The 27704-nt window shown below is 42.5% G+C and overlaps 1 protein-coding gene across 8 annotated transcripts in view; it reads left to right on the forward strand.

Annotated features, from left to right (window-relative positions):
- Larp1b (La ribonucleoprotein 1B) overlaps positions 1 to 27704 on the forward strand; it is a 91736-nt gene that overhangs the window by 51845 nt on the left and 12187 nt on the right. For all 8 annotated transcript variants that reach the window (XM_077803503.1, XM_077803500.1, XM_077803501.1 and 5 more), the window contains one exon: positions 17529 to 17652. In XM_077803503.1, coding sequence (XP_077659629.1) covers positions 17529 to 17652 — 124 coding nt within the window. The remainder of the gene's footprint in view (positions 1 to 17528; positions 17653 to 27704) is intronic.

Below are 27704 nucleotides of genomic sequence, written 5' to 3' on the forward strand. Positions count from 1 at the left end.
GTGCTGCGTGTTTCTAGTCTTCGGATGATGGGGACCAGCAGAAGGCACATTGTTGAGGGGCGCTCTCCTGCCTTGACCCAGGCAGTGCTCTGTAGTTACGGGAACCTTGGGACTTGGGAGGTGGCTGTCACTCACTCTGACCTTGATGATTACTTCAGTGTCCCCTGCTGCCGTCCCCTTTCAGATGAAGGCAGGTCCTTGCCTGCGTTGTTGCAGAGGGTGAAGGGCACTTCATCTGGGAGAGGGTTTGGTCTGTAGATGGGATGGTGTAGAATTCATCAGGAGATGGCTGGGAGACAACGTGGGCTCCGCAAGGATCTGTCAGGAGGAGAGTGATCTAAAGGAGCCCCTGACCACCACTGGAGCCATCCTTTCCGCCTCACCAGAGAACGGCCCTGGAGGGAGGCTCCCCGGCAGACCTGGCCTGTTCCTGACCGGGAGCCACCGGCTGCTGGTCTCTCGGTTGGTGCCGTTCTGCACCAAGACCCACGGGGGCCTCAGAAGTGGTCACCCTTGTCCCCTCTACCTCATGGGGTGGTTAAGAATCTTGAAAACTTTAAGTTTTCCAACAGTACATAGGTTGCTGGGTCACCTCTTCAGTTTCATAGTGAACTGAAGGAGCAAGGAGGAGAAACCGCAAGAAACAAGAATCACCTTGGGCAGTTCTGAATGGTGGCAGGTGGGAAGTGTTCTGACAGGTAACCAAGAGTGGACCTGTTTCGTGGATTTTCAGCCCAAAAAGTGCCTGAAAAAAGCTAGGCTATAAAGTGGAACTGAAGTGTTAGTATTCATGGGGACCTGGCCTTTGGGAACTTATTTTAGGGGTTGATGGTAAATATTTTAGGCTTTTGGAGCCGCCTAGATCTCTAAAGTGTGTTCTCCCCTCCCCCTCCCTCCCCTGCCTCTCGTCCTCATCCGCTTCCTTTCTTCCCCCCTTTATGGTGGAGGGCTCTACAGAATAGGCCCAGGGCAGATTAAAAATATTCCCCAAAAAGGTATTTTCCAAGGAAAATTAATACCTCAGTGGAGGAAGCATGATTAAAGATGTGGGGAGACCCCGCCAGGAGCATTGAGCTGCAGTGACAATGGAAAGAGACACCTCTACCGAGGGGTGGGACGACCAGGCCATAGAGCAGCACCTGGAGCACAGAATAGGTGCTTTCACGGCTTAACTGATGAATTATAAGCTTCAAATTATGTGAAGGGGAAAGTAGACTGAAGTACAAAATAGACTTTAAAAAGAAACAGTGAAAAACTACAATTTAACCTTAAGAATTCAGTGGACAGATTTAATGGCAGATGAGATAAAGCTGATGATACATAGAAAACTAGTAAATTGGAAGAAAGGTCAGAGACATCACTCACCATAAAGCACAGAGGAAAAAGAGAAGGTATGTACTTGGAGATCCACAAAGAACAGAGAGGGAAGGGGCAGAGGATCTCCAAGACCTTGTGAAACCTCAATCCCCAGCACACAGAAAAACAAGACAAAACAGGAACCATATGTTTGGAGTTGGGGCTCCGTGGTAGAGCACTTGCCTGGAATGTGTGAGGCACTAGGTTTGATCCTTAGCACCATATAAAAATAAACTGATAAAATAAAGGCATGCTGTCTATCTACAAGTACAAAAAAAATTGTTTTTTAAATTCCTCTTTAAGTATAGCTATATCTGGCAAAATCTGATGTTGTTTGTATTGTTGTTGTTATTTTGGTGGTGCTATTGGGGATTGAATCCATAGTTACTCTTATCACCGAGGTACTATATCTCCAGCCCTTTTTAAAAAATTTGAACAAAGTTTCACCAGGTTTCTGAGACTGGCCTCAAAACTTGTGATCCTCCCGCCTCTGCCTCCAGGTTGGCTGGAATTACAGGCATGTACTTCCGTGCCCAACTTGGTTTTGTGTGTGTGTGTGTGGGGGTGTGAGTACTAAGAATTGAACTCAGGGGCGCTTGACCACTGAGCCACATCCACAATCTGATTTGGGATTTTATTTAGAGACAGGGCCTAACTGAATTGCTTAGTGCCTCACTTTTTGCTGAGGCTAGCTTTGAACTTGTGATCCTCCAGTCTCAGCCTCCTGAGCTGCTGGGATTATGGGCATGTGCCACTGCGTGTAGCTGCAATGCCCAACGTGGAACTGTTGTTCTTACTATTCATTTTGGACATGTTGTTTTTGAACATTTTGACTCATAGATTATTTAGAAGTATGTTTTAAATTTCTTAAGTATTTGAATGATTAAAACATACGTGTCCATATTTATAGCAGCATGATTCACAATAACTAAACAATGGAACCAGCCTAGGTGTCCATCAGTGGATGAATGGATAGGGAAATGTGGTATCCCACAGTGGAGTTGAATAAAATGAGGTAATATGCAGGAAGATGGATGGAACTTGACAACATTACGTTAAGCAAAATAAGCCAGATTCATAAGGTCAAGGGTTGCATGTTTTCTCTCATATGTATGTGGAAGCTGGAGCAAAAAGGAAAAGAAAGGTGGGGGATCTCATGAAAACCAAAGGGAGGTCAGTTGAGTAGGGGAGAGGGACCGGGGGAGGGAGGAGAGGAGGGAAAGGGAAATACTGGGGAATGATATTGGCCAAATTACATCGTTATATTGTGTGCATGTACAGATATGTGATGACAGGTCCCACCATTATGTGCAACCATAGTGCACCAATAAAAACATGGAATAAAAGAAAAAGTATTTTTATTACGGGAAAATGCACACAAGCATGTGAACTATTTTGAAATGCATGGTTCAATGTTGGGAGACTTTTGGAATATCTTTAATTTATGGATTTACAATATAATTCCATGGAGGTTAGAGAATATATTTAATAAGATTTTAATCTTGAAATAGTTCCTGAGACTTACATCCCAAATGCCGTCCAACACCCCAGGCAGAGCCCGGCCTCTGCAGGAGAGGGAACCTGTGGAAAGGCCTCTCAAGAGGGGAACTTCTCGGCTGCTGGCTTAGCCGTGGTGAGCACAGAGGCCAGAGCCAGAGGCAGGCCTGGTCCCAGGAAGGGGCACAGAGCAGGAGCCAGTCTTGGTGCCGTCCAGGGTCCAGGCCGCTCCAGCTGCCAGAGGCCGGGTGGACATCCCGGGAACCTGGCGCGTCAGTCACAGGGGCACTCCCGGCAGGGTCCTGGGTCTGCAGAAGGGGGCCCGCCCTGCTCCAGGACGCCTCCCTCCATTAGGCCACAGGAGATTCTCCCCCCGCGCTACGTTTAAATAACTGATTTGTTTATTTGGACTATCCTGTTAAAACCTATGTGCAGGACTGGGGCTGGGGCTCAGTGGCAGAGCACCTGCCTGGCACAGGTGAGGCGCTGGGTTCCATTCTCAGCATCGCATAAAAATAAATAAAGACCCATCCACAACTAAAAAGAAAACATATGAATAATTAAAATAAAAAAACTGTACAGTTTAAATGCACTGGGGACTGGGGGGTGGCCTAGTGCACTTGAGGCCCTGGGTTCAGCAAAAACAAACCACCGCCAAGACTAAGAGCCAGGCCCACAGCATTTGGGATGTCTGCACGGTCAAAGCAGGGTCTAGATGGCAGGTAGGGAAGCTGGCTTGGCCTGGGAAGGGGACAGTGAGGAAGAGGCCCGGGTGGGAAGTAGCTGGTGGCCTTCCCATGGACGGACTCCCCTCAGCACACCTTGAAACCGGATGTGAGTTTTGCCAGGTAGGGACTGAAAGGGGCTGTCCATCAACAAGTAATGGATTTTTTAAAAATAGTGACTGAAGAAAATCTTTTGTTTAAAAGACAGTGGATCAGAGTATTTTATGACCCAGAGTTCAAACTTCCTAGTTTCATAAATGAAAAAGAAATTAGTTTCTGAAGTTCCTTCTACAAAGACAGTATGATTAGCCATTACTGTGTAACCTGTGTAGTTTCTAAATTCGGACCACTCTGCTACTGATGGAATGCCACAGTGTGTGTGCTCAGATACATTTATTAAAAATAGGTGAAAAATAATTTGTCTTGTTTTAATGTAAATCAGCTCTTGAGCAACAAAAGCTTTCTCAGCATTCATAGGTCAGATGAGACCTAAGTATGTGGATTCTGGAATACCGTGGAGTTGGATATTTTTTGTGTATTGGTTTTAGTTGAAAATTTGAGTATAGTCAAAATATTTTTTAAAAATACATATGTTGTTTTTTTTTTTAAGAGAGAGTGAGGAGAGAGAGAGAGAGAGAATTTTAACATTTTATTTCTTAGTTTTCGGCAGACACAACATCTTTGTTGGTATGTGGTGCTGAGGATCGAACCCGGGCCGCGTGCATGCTAGACGGGCGCGCTACCACTTGAGCCACATCCCCAGCTCCTACATATGTTGTTTTATGCACAACCCTACATCTTAATATGGGTGGTGACCTGTTGGCTCTTCCTGTTCATAATAATCTTTTCTTTTTTACAGACAGATTTTTAAGTAACTTTTTAAATAGATAGTATTCCTCTATGGTTCTCAGTATTTTTAAACATTAAAAGGTATGTTAAAAATATATTTGATTTTGGTTTTAAAAAAAGTATATTTGGATGCTTTCTTAGGACAGGACGTTATCAAAACCTATACATTATTTTGTTAGGTTTCTCTTCATGTGCATTAACATTTTAGAGGTTGTTCACATCAGTGTTATGCATTCATTGGGTAGAATAGCAGTGGCATTGGTGGTGCATTAAAAAATACATTGCTGGGGCTGGGGTTGTGGCTCACCAGTAGAATGCTCGCCTAGCATGTGTGAGGCACTGGGTTCTATCCTCAGCACCACATAAAAATAAATTAATAAAATAAAGAGGTATTGTGTTCAACTATTATATATATATATAATAGTTGAATATATATATATATTCTAAATACACTATTGCTGAATAGGTTCAACTGAATGGAAAGTAAACATCAATACTCTGATACTCTAAGGCTGGTTTGGTAGCTGGAATGGGACCTGATTGTCAAAGAGTCTTGAAAGTTGTGTAGGAATTAAGAACAAAGAGTAATTATAGTTCTTTTTTTTTTTTTTTTTTTTTTTGGTACCTGGGATTGAACACAAGGGCACTTGACCACTGAGCCGTATCCCCAGCCATGTTTTGTATTTTATTTAGAGACAGGGTCTCACTGAGGTGCTTAGTCCCTTGCTTTTGCGAGGCTGGCTTTGAGCTCACGATCCTCCTGCCTCAGCCTCCTGAGCCACTGGGATTACAGGCATGGACCACTGCGCCTGGCATAATTACAGTTCTTATAAGAGAAAGAGTGGTCAAAGTAGTGGCTTGATAAGGTTTAATATAAACAACATAAATGAGGCATTAGCCTAAATAAGAGTTGGAATCCCACTTGTGATAATCCAAGAGTGGGATGCAGTGCTTAACATTTATTTTTTCAATAAATATTCATTAACAACTGATTATGTTCCAGGCATTGTGAGAATAAGAAGTAAAAAATAAATGAAGAGAAAAATGGGGAGACTCTGCTCTCCCCTTCTCCTTCCACTACTAGACTTCCTTTTGCTCATCTACTAGTTTGTATTTGATTGGTTCTTTACGTTCATTATCTTATCCTTCCCTCCCCTTTCCTTTATTTTGCTCTACATTCTGCATATGAGAGAAAACATTCAACCTTTGAGATTCTGAGTTTGACTCATTTCACTTAGCATGATATTCTACACTTACTGGCAAATGCCATATTTTCACTTTTTCAATGGCTGAGTAGAACTCCATTGATATAGTCACCACAATTTCTTAATCCATTCATCTATTGACAGGCACCTGTGTTGGTTCCTTAATTAGCTATTGTGAATTGTGCTGCTATAAACCTTGAAGTGGCTGTGTTGCTGTAGTATGCCAATTTTAGATCTTTTGGGGAAATACCCAGGAGTGGGACAGCTGGGTTGTATGTTGGTTTCATTCCTAGTTTTTTGTGGAATCCCCAAACTGCTTTCCAGAGCGGTTGTACTGGTCTGCAGTTCCACCAGCAATGTACAAGTGTTCCTTTCTCCCCACAACCTCACCCGCATTTACTGTTGTTCGTAATTTTGATCACTGCCATGCTGACTGGAATGAGGTGAAATCTTAGTGTAGCTTCTTTGATTTGCATTTCCCTGATTGTTAGAGATGTTGAACATTTTTCATAGATTTATTGGCCTTTTGTGTTTCTTGTATTAAGGAAGTTTGTTTAGTTCTTTTGCCCGTTTGTTGATTGGGTTATTTGTTTGTTGAGTACTTTTCATATTCTGGATATAGTTTGATGGCGTCCCACTTATTGTTAGTTTATTTTTGTGCTTTGGGGTCTTTTTAAGGAGCCCATGCCAGCACCTAAGTGATGGAGTGTTGGCCCTATGTTTTCTTCTAGCAGTTGTAAGATTCCTGGTCTAATTCCTAAGAGTCTTTGGATCCATTTCAATTTGAGTTTTGTTCAGGGTGACAGAGAGGGGTCCAATTTCATCTTTCTACATATAGTCATCCAGTTTTCCCAGCACAATTTGTTTAAAAGGCTGTCTTTTCTCCAAGACCTATTTTTGGCACCTTTGTTAAATATCAAACCGCTATAGGAATGTTTTGTCTCTGTGTCTTCCCTTCTGCTCCAGTGCTCTTCATGTCTGTTGATGCAATACCATGTTGTTTTCTGTTACTGCAGCTCTGTAGTAAAATTTCAAGTTGGTGTTGTGATGCCTCTTGATTCACTTATCCTGCTTAGTATTTGGCTATTCTGGGTCTCTTATTCTTCCAAATGAATTTAAGATTTTTTTTCTAATTCTCTGAAGAATGTCATTGGTATTTTGATGGGGATTGTACTGAATCTGTAAATTGCTTTTTGATAGTATGGCCAATTGGACAATATTGATTCTGTCTATCCAAGAACAAGGGATGTCTTTCCGTCTTCTAAGGTCTTTAGTATTCTATAATTTTCATTATAGAGGTTGTTGACATCCTTGGTTAGATTAATTCCCAGTATTTTTTTTGAGGTTATTGTGAATAGGATGGTTTTCCTGATTTCCTTTTCAGCTGAATCACTGCTGGATAGGAAAGCTATTGACTTATGGATGTTGATTTTGTATCCTGCATAAACTCATTTATATGCTCCAGAGTCTTTTGGTGGCGATTTTTTGCATCTTCTAAGATAATTTTTTAAATATATTTATTTCTCAGTTTTCGGTGCACACAACATCTTTATTTTATTTTATGTGGTGCTGAGGATCGAACCCAGTGCCCCGTGCATGCCAAGTGAGCGCGCTACCGCTTGAGCCACATCCCCAGCCCTCTAAGATAATTTGACTTCTTCTTTCCCTATTTATATCCCTTTGATTTCTTTTTCTTGCCCAATTGCTCTTGTTTCAAGGACTATATTGAATAGGAATGGTGATTGTGGAGAGCCTTGCCTTGTTCCTAATTTTAGTGGAAATGCTTTTAGTTTTTCTCTATTTGATCCCTTGCTTCTCCAGCATTTTTTTTTTAAGAGAGAGTGAGAGAGAGGGGGACAGAGAGAGAGAGACTTTTAACATTTATTTATTTTTTCTTAGTTCTCAGCAGACACAACATCTTCGTTTGTATGTGGTGCTGAGGATCGAACCCAGGCCGCACGCACTCTAGGCGAGCGCGCTACCGCTTGAGCCACATCCCCAGCCCTTCTCCAGCATTTTTAACATGAATAGGTGTTGGATTTAATCAGAGGCCTTTTCTGGATGTATGTATGTATGTAGATGATCATATGATTTTTGTCCTTAATTCTGTTTAAGTGATAGATCACATTTATTGAATTGTGTACGCGGAAGCACTCTTGCATGCCTGGAATGAAACAGGCTTAATCATGGTGTATTATGTACTTGATGTGTTTCTGAATGTGGTTTGCTAATATTTTATTGATGATTTTTTTGCATCTGTGTTCATTAGGGATATTATTCTTAAAGTTCTTATTGATGCATCTCTGTCTGGTTTTGATATCAGGTTATACTGGCTTCATAAAATGTATGGGGAGTGTTTCTTCCCTTTCGATGTCATGGAATAGTTGAGAAAGACTGGTGTTAGTTCTGGTAGAACTCAGCTGAGAATCCATCAGGTCCTGGGCTTTTAATTGCTGTTTCAGTTTCATTACTTAGTTTTGTTCTGTTTAGGTTTTCTATATCTTCCCAGTTCAATTTGGGCAGATCATTTGTGTCTAGAAATTTGTCAGTGTCTTCCAGGTTTTCCAGTTTATTGGAGTATAAATTTTCAAAATAGGATCTGATAATCCTCTGGATTTTGGAGGGGTCTGTGGTGATGTCTCCTTTTTTACCTCTGGTCTCATTTTGCTGCCTCTCACTCTTTCTTTTGGTTAGTTTGGGTAAGGGGTTTGCCAATCTTATTTATCTTTTCAGAGAACCAACTCTGTTGCATTGATCCTGTGCATTGTTTTCTTATTCTCAATATTATTGATTTTAACTGTGATCTTAATTATCACTTGTCTTCTAGTGGTTTGGGCATTAGTTCTTCTTTTACTAAAGCCTTGAGGTAGGATTTTTTATCTCTCTAATATCTCAGTGTAGGTACTCAGTGCTATAAATTTTCTTCTTAGAACTGCTTTCATACTGTCCCAGAGATTTTCATATATTGTATCCATGTTCTCGTTTGTAAGAATTTCTTTTTTTTTTTTTAAATATTCCTTTTTTTTTAATATTTATTTTTTAGTTCTCGGCAGACACAACATCTTTGTTGGTACGTGGTGCTGAGGATCGAACCCGGGCCGCACGCATGCCAGGCGAGCGTGCTACCGCTTGAGCCACATCCCCAGCCCCCAAGAATTTCTTGATTTCTGTTCTCATTTCTTTTTTGATCCATTCTTCATGTAAGATAGTTTTGTTCAATCTCGTGTGTTTTGTGTGTTCTATTATTTTTCTTGCTGTTGATTTCTAGCTTCATTCCATTATGATCTAGTAGGATATGTGGGATTACATTCATTTTTTTATAATTGCTAAAATTTGCCTTGTGGCCTAGATCTATTTTGGAAAGAATATGATCTCTTCTGGGAAAAGTTCCATGCACAGCTGAGAAAGTAAATTCAGCTGTTTTTAGGTGGAATATTCTGTAGATGAGTGTTAGGTCCATTTGATTTGTAGTGTTTAAATTGGGGATAGATATTGATTTTATGTTTTGGATACCTGTCTTGTGCATTAATTGAGGTGCACCTCGTGTGTGTGTGTGTGTGTGTGTGTGTGTGTCCTTTTATGTGTAATTGGGCTATGTGTTCTGTGGCTTCTCTCTGTTGTTGATGTATGGGTAGATGCCACAGGTGGTACCTGAGGTCCCTCTCTGGCCGTTGCTCCCTGGGTCCTTTTTGTTGGTTTGGGCTTTTGTCTCCTCCCTTCTTTGAGTTGGAGGGAATGTTCAGCAGCTGAGTCTCTAACCTGTGCACTCTTACTGTCCCTGTAGGTCCCCAGCACCTCACAGAATGGGCCAAAACAAACAGTAGCAACAACTGTTTCAAACAGTACACAGCGTTAAAGTAAAAACCTAGTTCCTCCTGTGACGTCTCCAACATTAATCACCACAATAAACAGGAGTGGTGGTTTTGACATTTGTCAACAGTGAGAACAGTAACCACAAACTAGATCTAGCTTTAAGCAAACAGCAGGTGTCAACTGTGTCACCCACCGTAGTAATGACTGTATTAGCATCAAGGGTGAGGGCCAGCATTATATAGACCAATTATTTCTGAAAGAGGTAAAAATAGTTATTTAGGGGAAAAGAAATGTGTTATAAAGTTAGACTTTACAATTTAAAAAGTGAACAGAGTGAGCTGGGGCGGTGGCTCAGTGGTAGAGCACTCGCCTCCCATGTATGAGGCCCTGGGTTCGATCCTCAGCACCACATAAAAATAAATAAGCAAAAAATAAAGTTATTGTGTCCATCTACAACTAAAATTTCTTTTAAAAAGTGAACAAGGAATGCAGAAGAGATATAGACAATGATGTTTATGTGAAAGGAGGGGGAAATGGAAGCAGCCAGGTATTGAGGGAGAGAGAACAATAGAATTGGGTCATTAGCAGATGATGAGAAAGAAAATGAAAATAATACAAAACCAAATCAAAATACACAATCCAAAAAAACCCAGCCCCTCGAAAGACAGTGCTAGGAAAATATAATTACGTTTTTATAATCATAAAAATGATAGAAAAAGAAACATGTATGTCCCTGAACCAGTCAGCACAGCCAGAATTCATATGCACAAGTGAGCGCGCGTGCGCGCACACACACACACATACACACCCACACACACACCCTGGAAAGAATAAAAAATAAATAAAAATTCAATGATTTTTTTAAAAATCCAAAGTCAGTGAGAATGAAGGAAACTTTTCCACTGAGATAGACAGATGGTTGACCATATTGGGTGGTCACTGTCTGCCCAATAGTCTTTCTTTCAAATTCTTGAGTTACGTACTAACAGAGGCTGCCAGGGCTCAGGGCTGCTGTTCCCTTCCTGTTTTGGGGTTGCTCTCTGAGTTGCCAGTTGGTGTGGCCAAAGGTTGCAGCTGTTTGATAGGAGATGCGGCTTCCCTTGGTGTCGTTTTCAGTCTTGCTTTCTCTGTGGGACGGCAGTGGCGGTCAGACAGTTGCAGGGCTGTGTTACTTTTAAGGTAAGTGATCCAAAAGGAAAGGAGGCCGCCCCTCGTCTTTCTGTTTCCCTTGGTGCTGGCCCGTGGTTCCTCAGCCCTGTATCAGGGTGACGTTGGGACTCGTTCAGCCATCTGCCCGAATCAGGCACAGTCCTTTCTGGAGAAAATCACCATCCTAGGCCTCAGAGTTTCAGTAGCGATGTCTGGAGCCCTCAAAAAATAAGGGCATATTAGAAGACAAGGTGATGTGAGAGGAAAAAGAGAAAAAAAGTGAAGAAAACAACAGAAAATATAAACAGACCCACAGGGATCCAGAAAATGGTTACCAAATGCCCTTTAAAGTAGCTGTTTTTTTTTTTTTTTTTTTTGTTGGTTGTTCAAAACATTACATAGTAAAGTAGCTGTTTTTTTTTTAAATTTTTAAATAAAATCCAGAGTGTAGAATTTTAGTAGAGAACTTGAAACCTTAAAAAAGAATGAAATAGAAATTCCAGAACAAAAAAATACAATAGCCAAGTATAATGGACAGTTTTTAAAAATTATCTTATTATCAGCTGTTGGTGGACCTTTATTTATTTTTATGTGGTGCTGAGAATAAAACCTAGTGCCTCACATATGCTAGGCAAGTGCTCTACCTCTGAGCCACAATCCCAGCCCCAGTGGACAGTTTTAACAGTAGAAAAACCCAGTGGAATGGAGAATCACTGAACTGGAGGATGAATCAAAAGGAAAATCCAGTGGGCCCTGGTGGTGCTTGCTTGTAGTCCTAGCGACTTGGAAGGCTGGGGTGGGAGGATCATTTGAGCTCACAAATCTGAGACCAGCCTGGGAAATCCACCCCCCACCTCAAAAAAAGTAAAAGGAAGGAAGAGAAGTCTAAGTAAAGCTTAGAACAATAGAAAACACAGAAAAGAATATACGACACAGGAGATACAGCCCAAAGGACTAACATGCATTTCATTGTGTTCTCAGAGGAGGAGGAGAGAGAGAATAAGGCAGAAGTGATATTTGAAGAGATCGGGCTGAGAGTTTGCCGAAATTGATGGAAGATAGCAGGGGACAAATTCAAGCCCTAGAAACTCCAAAGAAGATAAATATAAAGAAAACCACATCAAGGCCGTCATTATAAGCACTGAAAACAAAAGCCAGAGAATATGGACAGATTATAAGCATTAGTAGTAAGACTTGCAGCTAATTTTTCTCTGAAATAACGGCGAGGAGGAGACAATGGAATAATATCAATTATAGTGCCGAAAAGAAAAGAATATTCTAGAATAAAGGTAAACAAGTTTTGGCAACCAACTAAACAGTTCCTGGTCCTCAGCTTTGTTTCACGACTCCTCTTTGCAGCAGATGGAGAGGGGCAACTTTATGTGTCACTAGCTCATGTTCATCCAGAAAGTGGGCACAATGGCCACGACTTGGGGACGGCCCCGTCAGCTTGATTAGCAGCAGATCACTGCAGCTCTGTGCAGGAATGAGGAGTCTCAGGGGTTACCATATTTGATAACTTTCACTCATAGGTCAAAGTTCCAAAATATACTGAAATCTTTTAAAATAAATTCCAACTTTTGTCAGAACAAGAGAGTATTTCTAAAAATAAGTTCTTGAAAATGACTTAGGAATTTTGATAGTAAGGGCATTACATATAACAGCATTACCCTTTGATCATGTGTAAATTAAATTTAAACACATAGTAATTTAAGTTCTTTTCCTGACTTAGTCACTTAAGGAAGAAAGAAGGAAAAAATTAAAAATGACTTAGTCGTAGACTTATTGCAGCACTCTAAAGAATCATGGGTAGAAAAGAAAAGGGTAAAAAGAAAGGTGTTTTCACCAAGCCTCATATTTATGCTTAGCTGGGGTCATAAAAGGACCAATGATGGATTACGTAAAGAATGGGCATGGGAGGGACTTTTTCTTGCCAGAACAACAGGGTGTTAATATTCTCCTGAGTGGCACCTTCACTTTGCTCTTGAAAATACAACATTAAAAACCCATGTGAGGCCGGGCACAGTGGCACATGCCTGTAATCCCAGCAGCTCGGGAGGCTGACGGGAGGATCTCCAGTTCAAAGCCAGCCTCAGCAACAGCCAGGTACTAAGCAACTCAGTGAGACCCTGTCTCTAAATAAAATACAAAATAGGGCTGGGGATGTGGCTCAGTGGCTGAGGGCCCCCGAGTTCAATCCCTGGTACCAAAACCAAACAAACAAACAAAAAAACCCTGTGACCAAAAAATAACTAAATCATCAAATTGTACAATTAAAGTAGGTGAATTTTATGTTATCCAGATTAAATAGTGAATAAGGCTCCCAATAAACTGATAGAAAAATATAGGTGAAAGAAAGCAAATGAAAATGGAGAAAATTTGTCCTCAGTATGTCTGCGCCATGGAGAAGAAGCCTGGAGTAGAGGAGAACGGGAAGAGCCTGGGGAGGGTGAGTGTGTATGTAGATGTAAATCAGCATGGAACCAGACAGCAGAGCTGGCGTGGCTCTTGACCGCCAGAGATCAGACAAAAGCAAAAAGACATGTCAGGCTGTAAAGATGGGCTCTTTTTAAGAGGAGGGTGGGGGGAGAGAGAGAATTTTAATATTCATCCTTCAGTTTTTGGCGGACACAACATCTTTGTTGGTATGTGGTGCTGAGGATCGAACCCGGGCCACACACATGCCAGGCGAGCGCGCTACCGCTTGAGCCACATCCCCAGCCCCAAGATGGGCGCTTTAAAATCACAGGTCAGGGCTGGGGATGTGGCTCAATCGGTAGCGAGCTCGCCTGGGATGCGTGCGGCCCGGGTTCGATCCTCAGCACCACATACAAACAAAGAAGTTGTGTCCGCCGAGAACTAAAAAATAAATATTAAAAATTCTCTCTCTCCCTCTCCCTCTCCCTCTCTCTCACTCTCTCTTTAAAAAAAAAAAAAATAAATAAAAATAAAAAATAAAATCACAGGTCAGTTGCCCCAGAGGCTGTAAGCGTTCTGCGTTTGTGTGCCTCTAATGATGCATCCATCAGGTGCACAGGCAAAAACCGACAGGCCTGGATGCGCTCATAGCCATGGTGGAGATTTTCACACACCCCTCTTCAAGGAAGAGCAGAAGGTCAGCAGGGTGTAGGCAGTGTGGACACAATGGAGAAACGTGATTTGTGTGAGTGAATCACTGAAACTAACGCCTGCAGAATGTCCCCGATGTCATGCCACACACAGAAAGGTAGTTCTAGATGGACAGCAGATATGAATGTGAAGAAGCAAATAATTCAACTTCTAGATGATAAGAACATCTACATGATCCTGGGCAGGGAAGGTTTGATAACAGGGACGGAAGCGATTCATAAATTGCACTACATTAAAATGAAATGTTTGTGTGGGTTTGTGGTGCTGGGGGAAGAGCTTATTTTCATCAGAAGATACTATTAGGGAGTCAAAAGGCAAGTTCCAGGGTGTACATGGACCTAGAGGAGGTTGCACAACAGCATGAAGTCCAGGGGAACTCACCGACTCCCTCCAGAGGGCCAGCTTAGGGTCATGAGAGGCATCTAACTTACACCCCAGCAAGACATGGACGGCTTATTGCCCAGACATCTCCCTTATGCCTGTCCCTTCAGTACCCCCTGCCTGCTTTGCCTGATTCCCAGAAACCCCTGTCTCTCACCCACTGTCCCTCACCCCCGACAGCCACCGTCCCTCACTCCTGGCAACCACCAATCTGGTCTCCATCTCGATGGTTTTCTTATTTGCAGAATGTCCTATGAGAGGAGTCATAACAGCGTGATCTTCTGAGATTGGCGTTTTTCCGTGGCAGTGGTCTCAGGGTCTATTCAAGATGTTGTGCATCTGTCTCTACTTTGGTCTTCTTAAAAATGGCTTTACATTTTAATAGCCGCTAGAACAGTTTGAGGTTTGCGGCAGAGTTGAGCAGAAGATAGATTGTTCCAGAGACCCCTTTCCCCTCAGGTGCAGACACCCTCGTGACCATACATACCCTCACTCCCCAGGGGTGCGGTTGCTGAACCTGCAGACACAGGTTCTTTCCCAGAGGACACAGCTGTGTTAGGCTTCTTCTTGGTCAGTGGCTACATTTTAAAAGATGGGTAATACCCGGTGTTGGTGGGATGCAGATCCAGAAAGCTTCCATGTAGAGCTGCTGGCCTTTTTACTACAGTAAGGAGAAGCACACCACCAGATTCAGCTCTTCCACTCCTAAGAAAATACCCCACAAAAATGTCTACCGCTGCTCATGAAAAGTGTTTTTAAAAGCATATTCATGGCAACTTATTTGACATAGCTGAAATCTTGAAGGGACCAAATGCTCATCGATAGTAGAGTGGGTTGGAAAAAGAATATTGGCATCATACTTTGGGATAAAGCAGGGCTGGACAAATATTATTTGTGTGGGACCCAAGTCCATAGTCTGCATGTGGTCTGCTCAGCTCTGCAGTGTATAAACAAGTGGGCGTGGTTTTGTTCCAGTAGAACCATTGATAAAAATGGACTGTGGCCTTGGGGGCCTGTTTTGGCTGCCCTCTGCTGTGGAGCCATCCACGAAAGTTAGACGCACCTCTGTGGATGAGTCACATGTGTCATCTTGCATGAAAGAAGTCATAAAGTTCAAAAGCAGGCCATGTCAGCCTTGGTACCAGAGTCAGCACAGTGGTTGTCCCTGGAAGATGGAGGAGCAGGGATGGTGGGAAGGAGCTTTTAGGTTGCTAGTACTCTCTGCCTGGTTGGTGCTTACACCTTGCTTGCTTACTTTATCTACCTATGTATGTATGTATGTATGTGTTTATTGGAGCCGGAGATGGAACACAGGGCCTCGTGTATACTGGGCACTGTCTGCCTCTGAGCTACACCTCCAGCCCTGTGTTCACTTTTGATCACTCACTGAGGTGCATATTTAGGACTTGTGCACTTCTCAGTGTGTGCATGGATGTGTGGGTGGGTGTAATATTTTAATTGTTTAAAAAATTAAATGTGTACACTGTGGTCCCATCCCTGGTATGTGGTAAACATACAGTAATTGTTCACTGAATTGGGGGTTCTGATAACAAACTGTGTACCAAAATAAGGGACAGGGGGGAGTGGTTAATGAAGGGTTTAGCTTGAAGAGCTTATTGAAGACTGTGTGTGTGCGCGTGTGTGTGTGCACGCGTGCACGCATGTGTGTGTGTTTTTGGGGTTGAACCCAGAGCATCGCACATGTGAGACAACTCTCTGCCGCTGAGCTCCACTCACAGCCCCTATTGAAGACTTTGGGAGACAGAAATTTTTGGTACAGAGGCAGAAACTACAGCAATATGGAAACGGAACCACTTTAATGCAAAGAAGATGGGTCCTGTCTGAAAGGCCAGCGTGTCCTACCTGGTGTTCTTGTCTGAAGCAGTAAAACCATGGCTAGCTATGTAGGGCAGGCTTCTAGGACAGTTTTGTAATGATGATATTTAAATTGCATCCGTCTGGCAGATACTGTTGTTTTTTACCTGCTTCAAGCCCCCGCCCCCCCGTGTTACCCCATAAAGGGTCATTCAGCCATTATTAGCACTGCGTGGTACAGATGGAACGCAGGGGTAACCAAGAAGAAGTGGGAGAACCCCTTTTTCTCCCAGGCAGAGGATTGGCTTAGATGGTCTTTGTGCTTGTGGCCAGATTACCTTCAGGGCCACATGGTCCCCACCTCCATAACAATCAGGGCAGGGACCACGCAGTGACTGCGTAACAGCAGTTATGGAGCCCCAGAGACTGGGCCGGTACCTCCTTTGAGCCAACAGCTCGACCTGCGGAGCTTCCTGGCTGCTAAGCTCCTGGGAGAGGTTTGGAGGTGAGCCTCGGCGCCCTGACTGGGCTTCCTGCAGCTTCCCGGGCGCCTTTTATTATTTATTTATTTATGTATTTATTTATTTTTATTATTAATTGTTCAAAACATTACAAAGCTCTTGACATATCATATTTCATACATTTGATTCAAGCGGATGATGAACTCCCATATGTGCCCCGTATACAGATTGCAGATTCACATGGGCTCCACATCCACTGTTTTACATAGTGCCGTACTAGTGTCTGTTGTATTCTGCTGCCCTTCCTGTCCTCTGCTATCCCCCTCCCCTCCCCTCCCCTCCCATCTTCTCTCTCTACCCCCTCTACTGTAATTCATTTCTCTTGTTTTTTCCCCTTTCCCCTCACTTCCTCTTATATGTAATTTTGTATAACCCTGAGGGTCTCCTTCCTTTACCATGCAATCTCCCTTCTCTCTCCCTTTCCCCCCCCCCCCAGCCTGTTTAATGGTGATCTTCTTCTCGTGCTCTTCCTCCCTGTTCTCTTCTTAGTTGCTCTCCTTCCCAGGTGCCTTTTAAATGTCCCTGCTCCGCCTGGCTCTTCTCATTCTATTGTTTTCTCACAACCACGTTGCTTTTCCTAAGCTTCTCACCTTGGCTCACATTTCCTACCCCAAACACTCTTCCTTTCTCTGCATTCTCACCCTGCAAGGGTACCTCCCTGGTGATCTCAATCCTTATACCAAATGTCACTTGTCACATGTGACCTAACAGTATTAGTTTTTATGTGTATATTTCTTTTTGTCCAGCTTAAAAATTGGGTAGGGTCACAGATTACTTTGTCACCTCTGTAATACCTGGGGTCTTGTGGATAAATGCTCAACAAATAATTAATGATGAGTATTTATGCTCTTATAATGTTTTTAATTTAAAACACTTGTAATATTTTAGGGTTCTCTGTGCCTCTTTTAGACTTTGAATATCAATTGTTATTAAATATGATGCTAGATTCTTTATTATAATCTTTTTTAATTATACTGTAATTAATCCTTGTTTTAAAGGCTCATTTTTTTTTGAGATTGGTATCAATTATTATGTGTTGGCAAATCTGTTAGCCAGTTTAGTAATTAGCTTCCTCCATTCTACTTCAGCAAGAAGTTGAGAACTTTAAGAAGCTAAATCTCATTAGTAAAGAGCAGTTTGAAAACCTAACACCCGAGCTTCCTTTTGAGCCAAACCAAGAAGTTCCTGAAGCGCCTTCACAGTCCAGGCAAGGTATGTACAGCTGCATTTGTGTCTGAGTACTATGAAAGCAGTTATGGATTGTTTTAAAAGATTGCTCCTTTTTTCTTTATTTGCAGAAAAATATTAGATATTTGAGAAAATTCTAGAATTTTAGTACTCAATTTTGATGTTTCATTAGATGAACTTCTAAACCTTTTAGAGACTTATGACAACAGACTGTGAATTTGGGAAGTCAGCTTAGTTGTAAACAGGGAAGGGTTTGAACCCCACAGTACGCTGCCTGAACAGACAGGCAGTCTCAGAAGGGACCTGGGAGCCATCGTTACAGTACCAGACCACGCTCACAGCCAGACCCTTACTGAGGAGAAGGCAGAACTGACTGGTTCTCAATGTATCTGAGGAGATTGTTAGAAATGCTTCTCAAAGATTTTCATTGAGTTGCTGATCCTTTTGTTTTAAGGCTTTGGCTTTGTGGGAAATGTAAATAGCCTTGGGAGGTTCGTAAATTAAATCTGACATTTCCAGGCAAGTGCAATTGATCTTTTTTTATAGCCTTTCTTTTCAACTTTAAAATATTTCAAAAAATTTACCAAGACAGAGTGGATGATGTCATGATACCTCTTGTGCCCACGGCTCACCTTTCACACCTGACCGTCTCCTTCCCAGTTTTGTTTTCTCTCTCTCCAGGCACGGCTCTGCCTCCCTCTGGACGTTTTGAAGCACACTCAATCATGTTGTTCACGTTGTTATCCCTGAGTGTTTCTCTGTCTTCTCTCCTTTAACACATGAATGACTCAGTACCATCACCACATCTAAAATTAATAGCAGTTCCTCTTTTGTCCATTTTTTGGATTTTCTTCATCAGTGTGCATATGAGGTCCAAGCCCTGTCATCCTGACAAGGCCCCTACTCTGCAGTTTCGTAGTATTTTCCTCCTTACAATCTACTGTTCCTTGTAGGATATTGCTGAAGAAACTAGATTGTGCTGTGACCTCCCTCACATTCTGGAATTTGCGGATTGCATTTCTGTAGTTTTATTTAACCTGTTTCTGGTCCTGAATTTCTATAGCTGCTGGTTTGATATAGAGGCTTGATTAGATTGAGACTCAAAAGTCTTGCAAGCATGTGACATGTTGATGCTGTTTGCTTATTTAGAGTTGGGGGTCTCACTGTGTGGCCCAGCTGGCCTCAGACTCCTGGGCCTGAGCCACCCTCCTGCCCCAGCCCCTGAGCACCTAGGACTGACTACTGTTTCCTTCATTGTCGGCTGTGCTGGAGGGCAGTCCGGCATGCCACCTGCCCACCTCACCAACAGGCTCTTTGCTTCTCTTTTAGTGTCTCTACTTTTTATCAATTTGATCTTTTTTAAAAAGTACTCTATTTTCATTGATTGATTTTTTTCTCCTTTTTTTTTTTTTAATTTCTTCTCTTTATTATTCCCTCCATCCTGGTTTGGGCCTATCTTGCTCCTCACTTTCTAGTTATCCTTCCTGAAACTTAGATCCTTCACTTGATGCTGTTCTTTTCTGTTATAAGCAGTTAGTACTGCAAGTTTCCTTCCAGAACTTTCAGTTAGGTATAGCTCATGATTTTGAAAGTGCTTCCATTTTCATTCAATTCCAAATATATTTTATTAAATATTTTTTGACCCATCAGTTATTTTGAAGTGCTTTTGTTTTTTTTCTTAATTTGGGTGTTTTCCTGATACCTGTTAAAGACAGGAGTCTCAATTATCAACTTCAGGCTTTTCCCATAAAAGCATTTAATCCTACATATTTCCTTTGAAGCACTAATTTAGCTGCATTTCTTAAGCACTGAGCCACATTCCCAGCCCTTTTTAAAATTTTTTATTATGAGACAGGGTCTTGCTAAATTGCCTAGATCCTCACTAAGTTTTTGAGGCTGGCCTCAAATTTGCAGTCCTCCTGCCTTAGCATCCCAAGTTGCTGGGATTACAGGTAGGTGAGTGCCGCCATGCCTGGCTTCTAAACTCAAATTTTTAAGACTTCTGCTTTAATCTGTAGATTATCTAGGTAATTTAATTTCCAAGTGATTGGAAAATTTTCTCCTTCAGTTATCAATATTATTGATATAGAGTTTAATTCCATTATAGTCAGAGAACATAACTTACATGGTTTCAATTCTTTTGAATTTGTTGAGGTTAATTTAAAGGCCTGTGATATAGTCTGCCCTGGTCAAGGTACCGTGTGCATCTAAGAAGCGCACTTCCCACGCGGGTGTGAGTGGAGCGGTCGGTGATGTCCCTGTTGTGCTGGTGTGTTCTGCGAATTCACAAGAGGAAGGTGGCAGTCAGCAGCTGTGATGGCACAGGTGTCTTCTCCTTTCTGTTGAGTGGGGTTTAGCTTTATTGACATGGGTGCTGTCTTGTCAGGTGCATTACACCTGGAGGTCTGCTGTGTCTCCTGGGTGATGTGACCTTGTACAGTTAGGTACGGTCCTTTCTCCCTGGTCTTTGCTCTGAAATGTCGGATGCTGACGTAACCATCCCAGCTTTCTCTGCATGGCAGTGTGATAGATTTCTCCATCCTCCCCTCACCCAGCCGCCTCCTTCTATTTTAAGTGAGTTGGTTAGAGACAGCATATAGTTGGGTCCTATTCTTTTTTTTTCCCCCTTAGTTGTAAGGGGACACAATAACTTTTTAAAATTTTATTTATCTATATATGGTGCTGAGGATCAAACCCAGGGCCTCACATGTGATAGGTGAGCCCTCTACCGCTGAGCCAAACCCCAGCTCCATGGTTGGGTCCTCTTCTTGTTCAGTCTGACTGTCTGCATTTAATTGGTGTTCAGAGGATTTAATGTAATCATGATAGGTTTGGATTTAGTTCTACCTTTTTATTATGTGTTTTCTTTCTTTTTTTCCCCTCTGCTGCCTTTGTCTTAGCTCTGGTTTTTTGCATTCCATTTTAACATATCTAGTATGAATTTGGACACATCTTTTCATGTAATATTTTTGGTGGATGTCTAAGGGTTGCAAACTATGTCAACTTTTTATAGTTTATGAATACTCAGTGTTTTCCTGTTTCAATGAGACAGTAGAAACTTTCACCCCCTGGGCTTCCTTATGTGATGTTTATCTTAAGTATCACATTTCATACGTGGACAACCCATCTGATGATGAGACATCTTTCCCTTTTAGCCATGAAGCATGTTTTTAAGATTTAAGAGGAGAATCTCTCTTCTCTTTATCTGGACTTGGCCATCCCTCTTGCTGTTCCTCTGTTGGTGAGTTCCGGGCTCCTTCTGGGCTCCTGCCTCTCCTGCTGGAATGATCCCCCTGGCGCAGTTCAGTGGGCTGGGATCTCTTCCCGTGCCATGGTGCCTCGCCCTCGTCCATCTCACGGGGGATGGAGTTCTGGGTCAGCACTTTAAAACCTGGCCCCTGGGGCTGGGGACGAAGCCCAGTTGGTAGAGTGCTTGCCTCGCAGGCACAAGGCCCCGGGTTCACCTCCCAGCACCACGGGAAAAAACAAAAACACAAACCTTGGCCACTTGTGGCCTCCATGCTTGTGTTCTGGGTTTTGCAGAGTTGGAGATGAGCCCCAGGCTACCCACGCTGGGCAAGCGCTGGACCACGGAGCACCCGCCGCGCTGCCCCGTGGGTTTGGATGGAGACATCCAGTCACTCAGGTAGCATTTTTTCTGTCCAGCTTCTCTCAAGATGTTTTTGTCCCAAGTGTCCAGCATAATAGGTCAGCGTAGGGATCTCTAGGGTTTATCCAGGATGGAGTCCTCTCTTGAGCAGGGCAGTTTTCAGCTGCTACTTATTCTCAATGATTTTTGAAGACATTTAACTTCCAGGCCTGCATTGTTTTCCTCCCCTGGACCGTGGTCTCCCGTGGCTTCCTGAGCCTTAGCCAGTGTCTTTTTGATTATTTTCTTCTCTGCTATAGAGATTCAAAAATTTCTGTTGATTCTGTTTTCAATCGTTCTTTAATTATGATTGCCCTGATGGGTTCTCTTCGTGTTGCCGATACTTTGGCTCATTGAGTTTGGGGTTTCAAATTTGGAATATTTTCAGCCGTTCTTTTAAATTATGGAATCGGGAATTCTCTTCTGCTCTTTCCTCTCTTTCTTTAAAGATTTGAATTACACATAAGTCAGGCAGTTTGGAGTAGTTTCCGATCTCACTAATGCTTGTTTTTTTTTTTTTTCCTTTTTAATCCCTTTTCTGTGTTTTCTTCTAGGTAATTTTTATTCCTGAGTCCTCAAGTTCATTATCCTTTCTTCTTCAGTGTCTATTTTTAATAAGTGTGGTTTTTATCCTAGCTGTGGTTGATGATGATGATGATGATGATGATGATGATGATTCTCCTTCTCCTTCTCCTTCTCTTTCTCCTTCTTCAGTTGTAGATTGACATGATGCCTTTATTTTTATGTGGTGCTAAGAATCGAACCCAGTGTCTCACACGTGCTAGGCAAGTGCTCTACCACTGAGCCCCAGTCCCAGCCCTGCCTTTACTTCTATAGAGGTTTGACCGGGGTCCCTCTATATTGTCTTTTTTCTCTTTTTTGAAACAAATATATATTTTAGTTGTAGACAGACACAGTATCTTTATTTGTTTATTTGTTTGTTTTTTATGTGGTGCTGAGGATTGCTCCCAGTGCCTCACACATGCTAGGCAAATGCTCTACCTACCCTCCAGCCCGTCTTTATCTCTTCTCAATGTTTCTGCTTCCTCTGCTTTACTGAGTATGTGAAGTACAGTAAAAACTTATTTTACAAGCAAAGTTCAAATCCAGTATTTGGACCCAAATTGCCCGACGGCTCTAGTTCAGTGGTCAGCGTATTGTCATCCCTGGGCCCAGACTGGCCTGCAGTGGCCACACAGGCCATGCCCTACATTTGCCTGTGGCTGAAACTTTTCTTGCTGAAAAGGCAGTTGTTTCAACAGACACCCCGTGACCCAGAGTTCCCACATAGTTACTGTCTGGCATTGGAGAAACAGTCTGCTAAACTCTGCTTTAGCAGTGTTTTTATTGGGAAAGAACTTGAAGTGCCAGTCCTTACTCGGCATTTTCTATTAGCCCCCTGTGGACACTGACAGCATCGTTTTCATCAGGACTGTTCCTGCCCGAGTGGTGGTACACCCCTGTCATCCAAGCTACTCAGGAGTCTGAGGCAGGAGGATCACAAGTTCAAGGCCAGCCTCAGCAACTCAGCGAAATCCTGTCTCAAATTAAAAAAAAAAAAAAAAAGGAGTGGGGATGCCGCTCAATGGTAAAGTGCCCCTGGGTTCAGTTCCCAGTAAAGGAGAGGGAGACAGGCCATCCTGTCTCTGATACAGGGGGTGACACAAGCCTGTCATAGCCAAGTTACGAAACTGTGTGAGGATTTGATTTAGTAGTGATGAAATTTTGGAAAATTTAAGTAGTAAAAAGTCATACTCCTTACTCCGAGATCATACTCCGCAGTCCAGAATCATACACCGTAATCCAGTGGTTCTTAAATTTACCTGCTGAAACAGGTTAAAGGCTCTGTACCGAGATTCGGATCCAGCACATGAGGTGGGGTCTGAGGACATGCCGGGGGTGCTGTAGGGACCACACTTCAAATCACTGCTTCTGTAGTGTCACTGTCCTCTTACAAGCTTTTAGCAAAGACTGTGGGGTCAACAGTCACAACTGAGGTACCCTGAAGAGCAGAGGGTCACAGAACTGCATCCGCAGCCCTTTTATTTTTGTTGCCCCGACTGGCCTTGAACTCGCAACCCTCCCGCCTCGGCCTCCCAAGTCTGTGGGATCACAGGCGAGCACCACTGCACCTGCTGCGGCATTTCTGAAGTTTCTGAAACCTCCTGAAGAGTACCAGTGGATGAGTTGTGATAAATCTGTATGGTTGTGCATCAGCCCCTCGGGTTTCAGGACAAACCCTGTTAAAAGGTTCCTCCTGTTCCTTTGCCATCAGCCCCACACTCACCATCAGCCATAGGCAGTGTCACCTGCTCTCTTTCTCTGTAGTTTTGCATTTCCCTGAAATTTTATATAAATGGAGTCATGAGTCATAGTAAAGTGTCTGACTTGTTATATGTTTGAGGTTCATAGAGGCTCGTACATGTCACTGCATGTATCAGTATGTTGCTCCCTTTTATTGCTAGCCAGGTGCCATGGGCCAGGCCTATAGTCCCAGCAACTTGGGAGGTTGAAGCAGGAGGACCACAAGTTCGAGGCAGCCTCAGCAACTTAGTGAGACCCTGTCTCAAAAAATAAAAAAAGGTCTAGGGATGTAGCTCAGTGGTAGAGTGCCCCTGGGTTCAATCCCCAGTACCCGCCTCCACAAAAAAAATCCCAGTAGTCAATCCCAATCAATAATTGGTAGACGTTTGGATTGTTTACAGCATTTCCTATTATGAAAATATGCTACTGTGACAGTACATGTATAAGAGATGGCCTAAGTTTTTTTTGTTTTGTTTTTTAGTTTTAAGAGGACACACAGTATCTTTATTTATTTTTTATTTTATGTGGTGCTGCGGTTCTAACCCAGTGCCTCATGCATGCTCGGCAAGCCACAACCCCAGCCCACCTAGGATTTTGATTAAAAGGAGTTATAACATCTAAATAAGGTTCACACATCAGCACCAACTTGTAGTTGATAAAAATGTTGATATGTTAATATTTCCTAACTGTACATCTATATTTCTAATGAAATGTCAATATCTGCCATAAATTTTTTGTGCTTACAGTGAACTATTTTTAATAATTATGTCAAATATTATGAATCGATACATAATATGCTGTAAAAAATTTTGTAAAACGTTTATTTTTAGATAACTAAAGCACTTTGTAGATTTCAGTCTTCATAAAATTGACACATCTATCTTTATTAGTGGGTAAGTGTCATTCCAAACAAACCTCGAATAAAACAAATGTAAGACTGAGGTGAAACTTAACTTTTGTCAGTGGAAACGTCCAGGTTCAGGTAAAAGTGGAGAGACTTGTTGGTGAACTCCGTGAGCCCCCTCACCCGCGGTCAGCTGGTGCCAGGCGTCTGCCTTCTTCTTAGACCTTTGCCTGCCCCTCTGTTTCCGGATCTCACTTCTCCAGATCAGGTCCCTTCTGGAAACCCTTCGTCGTCAGCCGCGTGTCGATGATGGAAGGGAACTGTCTCAGCCGAGCTGCACAGTCACCTTCTGGTTCTGTCAATCCTTTGACGCTTCTCACTGAGAATTCTTCTTTCAAGATCTTTATCAACTCTTGGTTTACCCTGCCATTCAACTTGTATACAGAAGGAAGGGCAAATCCTTCTCTTACAAATTCAGTTGATCGATTTTCAGAACAAGAAGCTGATGTCCTAGCAACCTGCAAATGTAATCGAGTTTTAAACTGTCGTTATGAACCCAAGGAGCTTATTTATCTGATGGTTCTAATCCATTTCAGTCACTGTTGACCGTGGCCCCATAACTTTGTTTTAACTGGTAGGAACCCTAAAGTCTGTTTATGACCTATAACAGTATTTTTTAAAAAAATATATTTATTTTTTAGTTGTAGTTGGACACAATACCTTTATTTTTATGTGGTGCTGAGGATCCAACCCAGGTCTCGCAAGTACCCCTGTATTAGTGTTTTCATAAAACAAAACAAAATTTAATTACTTTTTGGGTCAAGATTTCCTGGGCTCATATTATGAATTTTCTGCTCCAGACTTTATTTTTTTGAGGAGACCTAATAGTGGAAAATGGAATTTAGATACCATAATCTGGTGCTAGGAAGCTCAGTCTTTCCAAGTAGTTGCTGTTTCTATATCTTTGTATATTTCTTTTATAAAAGTACTAGATTTAACTTTTTTTTTTCAGTATATGCTCATATTTTTAAGATTGTATATCATTTGGGTATAAGGAAAGGTTGTGAGAACAATTCAGTTGAGATTAGCCTTCCTTTGGGGAGGAGATATTCCTCGGATGTTCAATAAGATTGTGGCTGTGTTTTTAGGGAGCAGGGAGACTTGCTCTAGGGATCTAGGGGATGATATATTAGAAAATGAATTTTAACTTAATACAAGAAACTGTGTTAGTCAGCTTTTTGTTACTGTAACAACAAAATACTAAGATAATCAACTTATAAGGAGGAAAGTGTTTTTGTCTTCCGGGTTTCAAGGGTTTCATTTCATGGTGACATGGCCATTGCCTTTTGTCCTGTAGCAGCACAGCGCATCATGATGGGAACCTGTGGCAGGAACCCTGTTCATCTCATGTGCTGGGAAGCGAACACAGAGAGATGGGGGCAGGCCCTGGTATCCCTTCTGTGTGCACACCCCATATTATCTGACCTTCCATGAGGCCCTAGTCCTGAGTGGTTTCTTCACTTCCGGTAGCTCCAAGCTGAGGACCAAGCCTTTTGTGTGTGTGGGGGGGGGGGGGTGCTGGGGATCGAACCCAGGGCCTTGTAAATGTGAAGCAAGCACTCTACCAACTGAGCTATATTCCAAGCCTTTCAACACATGGGCCTTTGGGGACATTCTAGGTCCAAACTGTAGCAGGAACTATGAATGGATAAAATGCAGAGATGGCTCAAAAAGAATTAATTCTATTGGCAAGAAATGTTCAGGGAGTGTCTCACACCTGTGCTGGCTGTCGGAGGAAGGGTATGTGTCCAGCTGAGCACACAGAAGTTGACGGACAGGAACCTTCAGAACAGGGAGAAGCTTAGAAAGTACGTGGAGCAAGGAGCCAGGACCAGATCACCAGGCGCTACTCGGGTCATCCGGGTTGTGGTGGAGAAGGACAGAGGAGGCGAGTCAAGGAGGATAAGCATCTAAGCTTCTAGAGGCAAAGGGGAAACAGTGAAGGAGTTTAGTAGAAATGTGCCCAAATTTGTTCTCAGAATAATCATTCCGGTAACAGTGAGGACAATATTGAGAGAAGAGTTGGCAAGTGGTAAGTTCATTTTTGGTTTTATAAACTTGTGCCTAGAATAGTGCTTGGCAGACAGCAGGCATTTAATATTGTTGAATGAAAGAACAAAAGGTTGCTATATGAATCAAAAGAAGTTAGATGGTGTGAAGAAAAACCACATAAGCAATAGAGCCTGGATTTTTGTCACCACCACATGATCCCTCCTCAGACTTTCTCAGTATCTTACCTAAGATTTTCATGAACAAATCAGTAAGTAAAACAACCCAAAGCCAGGAGAGGTGGTGCACACCTGCAATCCCAGTTACTGGGGAGGCTGAGGCAGGAGGATCAAAGGTCCTAGGCCAGCCTCAGAAACTTAGATCCTGTCTCAAAATAAAAAAATTTTAAAAGGGCTGGGGCTATAGCTCAGTGACAGAGCAATTTCACAAGGCCCTGGGTTCAGTCTTCGGTACTGCACACACACAAACGCCCTAGGAAAATTGCCAAAGGACTCGCAGGGCAGGCTCACAAGAGTAGCAGTGTGAGTGGTAAGCAGGCAGAGGAAAGCGTGCCCAGCTCCACTGGGGACAAAGGCCATTTGAATCCGTGAGTTGAGAAAATACTTAATAAGTGTCTGAACAAAACCCAGTGTTGACCAGGATGTGAATCCTGGAGTGTCCCCGGCTGCTGTGAGAGTGTAAGTCTGCAAACCTCAGCAGCCTGCTGTCTGCAGTGAGTAATCAGAAAGCCCAGAGATGCTGTATCCACTCCAAATAAGCCGTAAAAAAGGCACACACCCGCACAGAGGATGTGCTCCACCAGGTTGGCCACAGTGTGGTGGGCTAAACCAAAAACGGGAAATAACATAAATGTCTGTGGGAGAATGGACATATTTCGATATATTTGTAAAATAATATTAGCAGTGGAAATGAAAACTCAGATCTACATGAATGTAACATGAAAAAAAGCTTAGAAAATGATGGATATAGTACGTAATGTCACTTATGTGAAGTTGATTATGCAAAATAACATTGTTACCTATGTAGTCATAGGATTGAAATACCAAATTTAAGAGCATGGATATCTCTGAGGAGGAAAAGCAGGAGGGAGGTGGATTAGGGAGTGTTAGAGAGAGCCTCGGTGTTTCTTTAGAAAGATGAACACTGGGTTTTTTAAAGTAATTCTTTCTGATATATTTAAATGGTTCTGATGAAAAGAATTTGAAGAGT

This window comes from Urocitellus parryii, chromosome 10 (genome assembly GCF_045843805.1).
Source record: "Urocitellus parryii isolate mUroPar1 chromosome 10, mUroPar1.hap1, whole genome shotgun sequence".
In the NCBI taxonomy this organism is placed as follows: domain Eukaryota; kingdom Metazoa; phylum Chordata; class Mammalia; order Rodentia; family Sciuridae; genus Urocitellus; species Urocitellus parryii.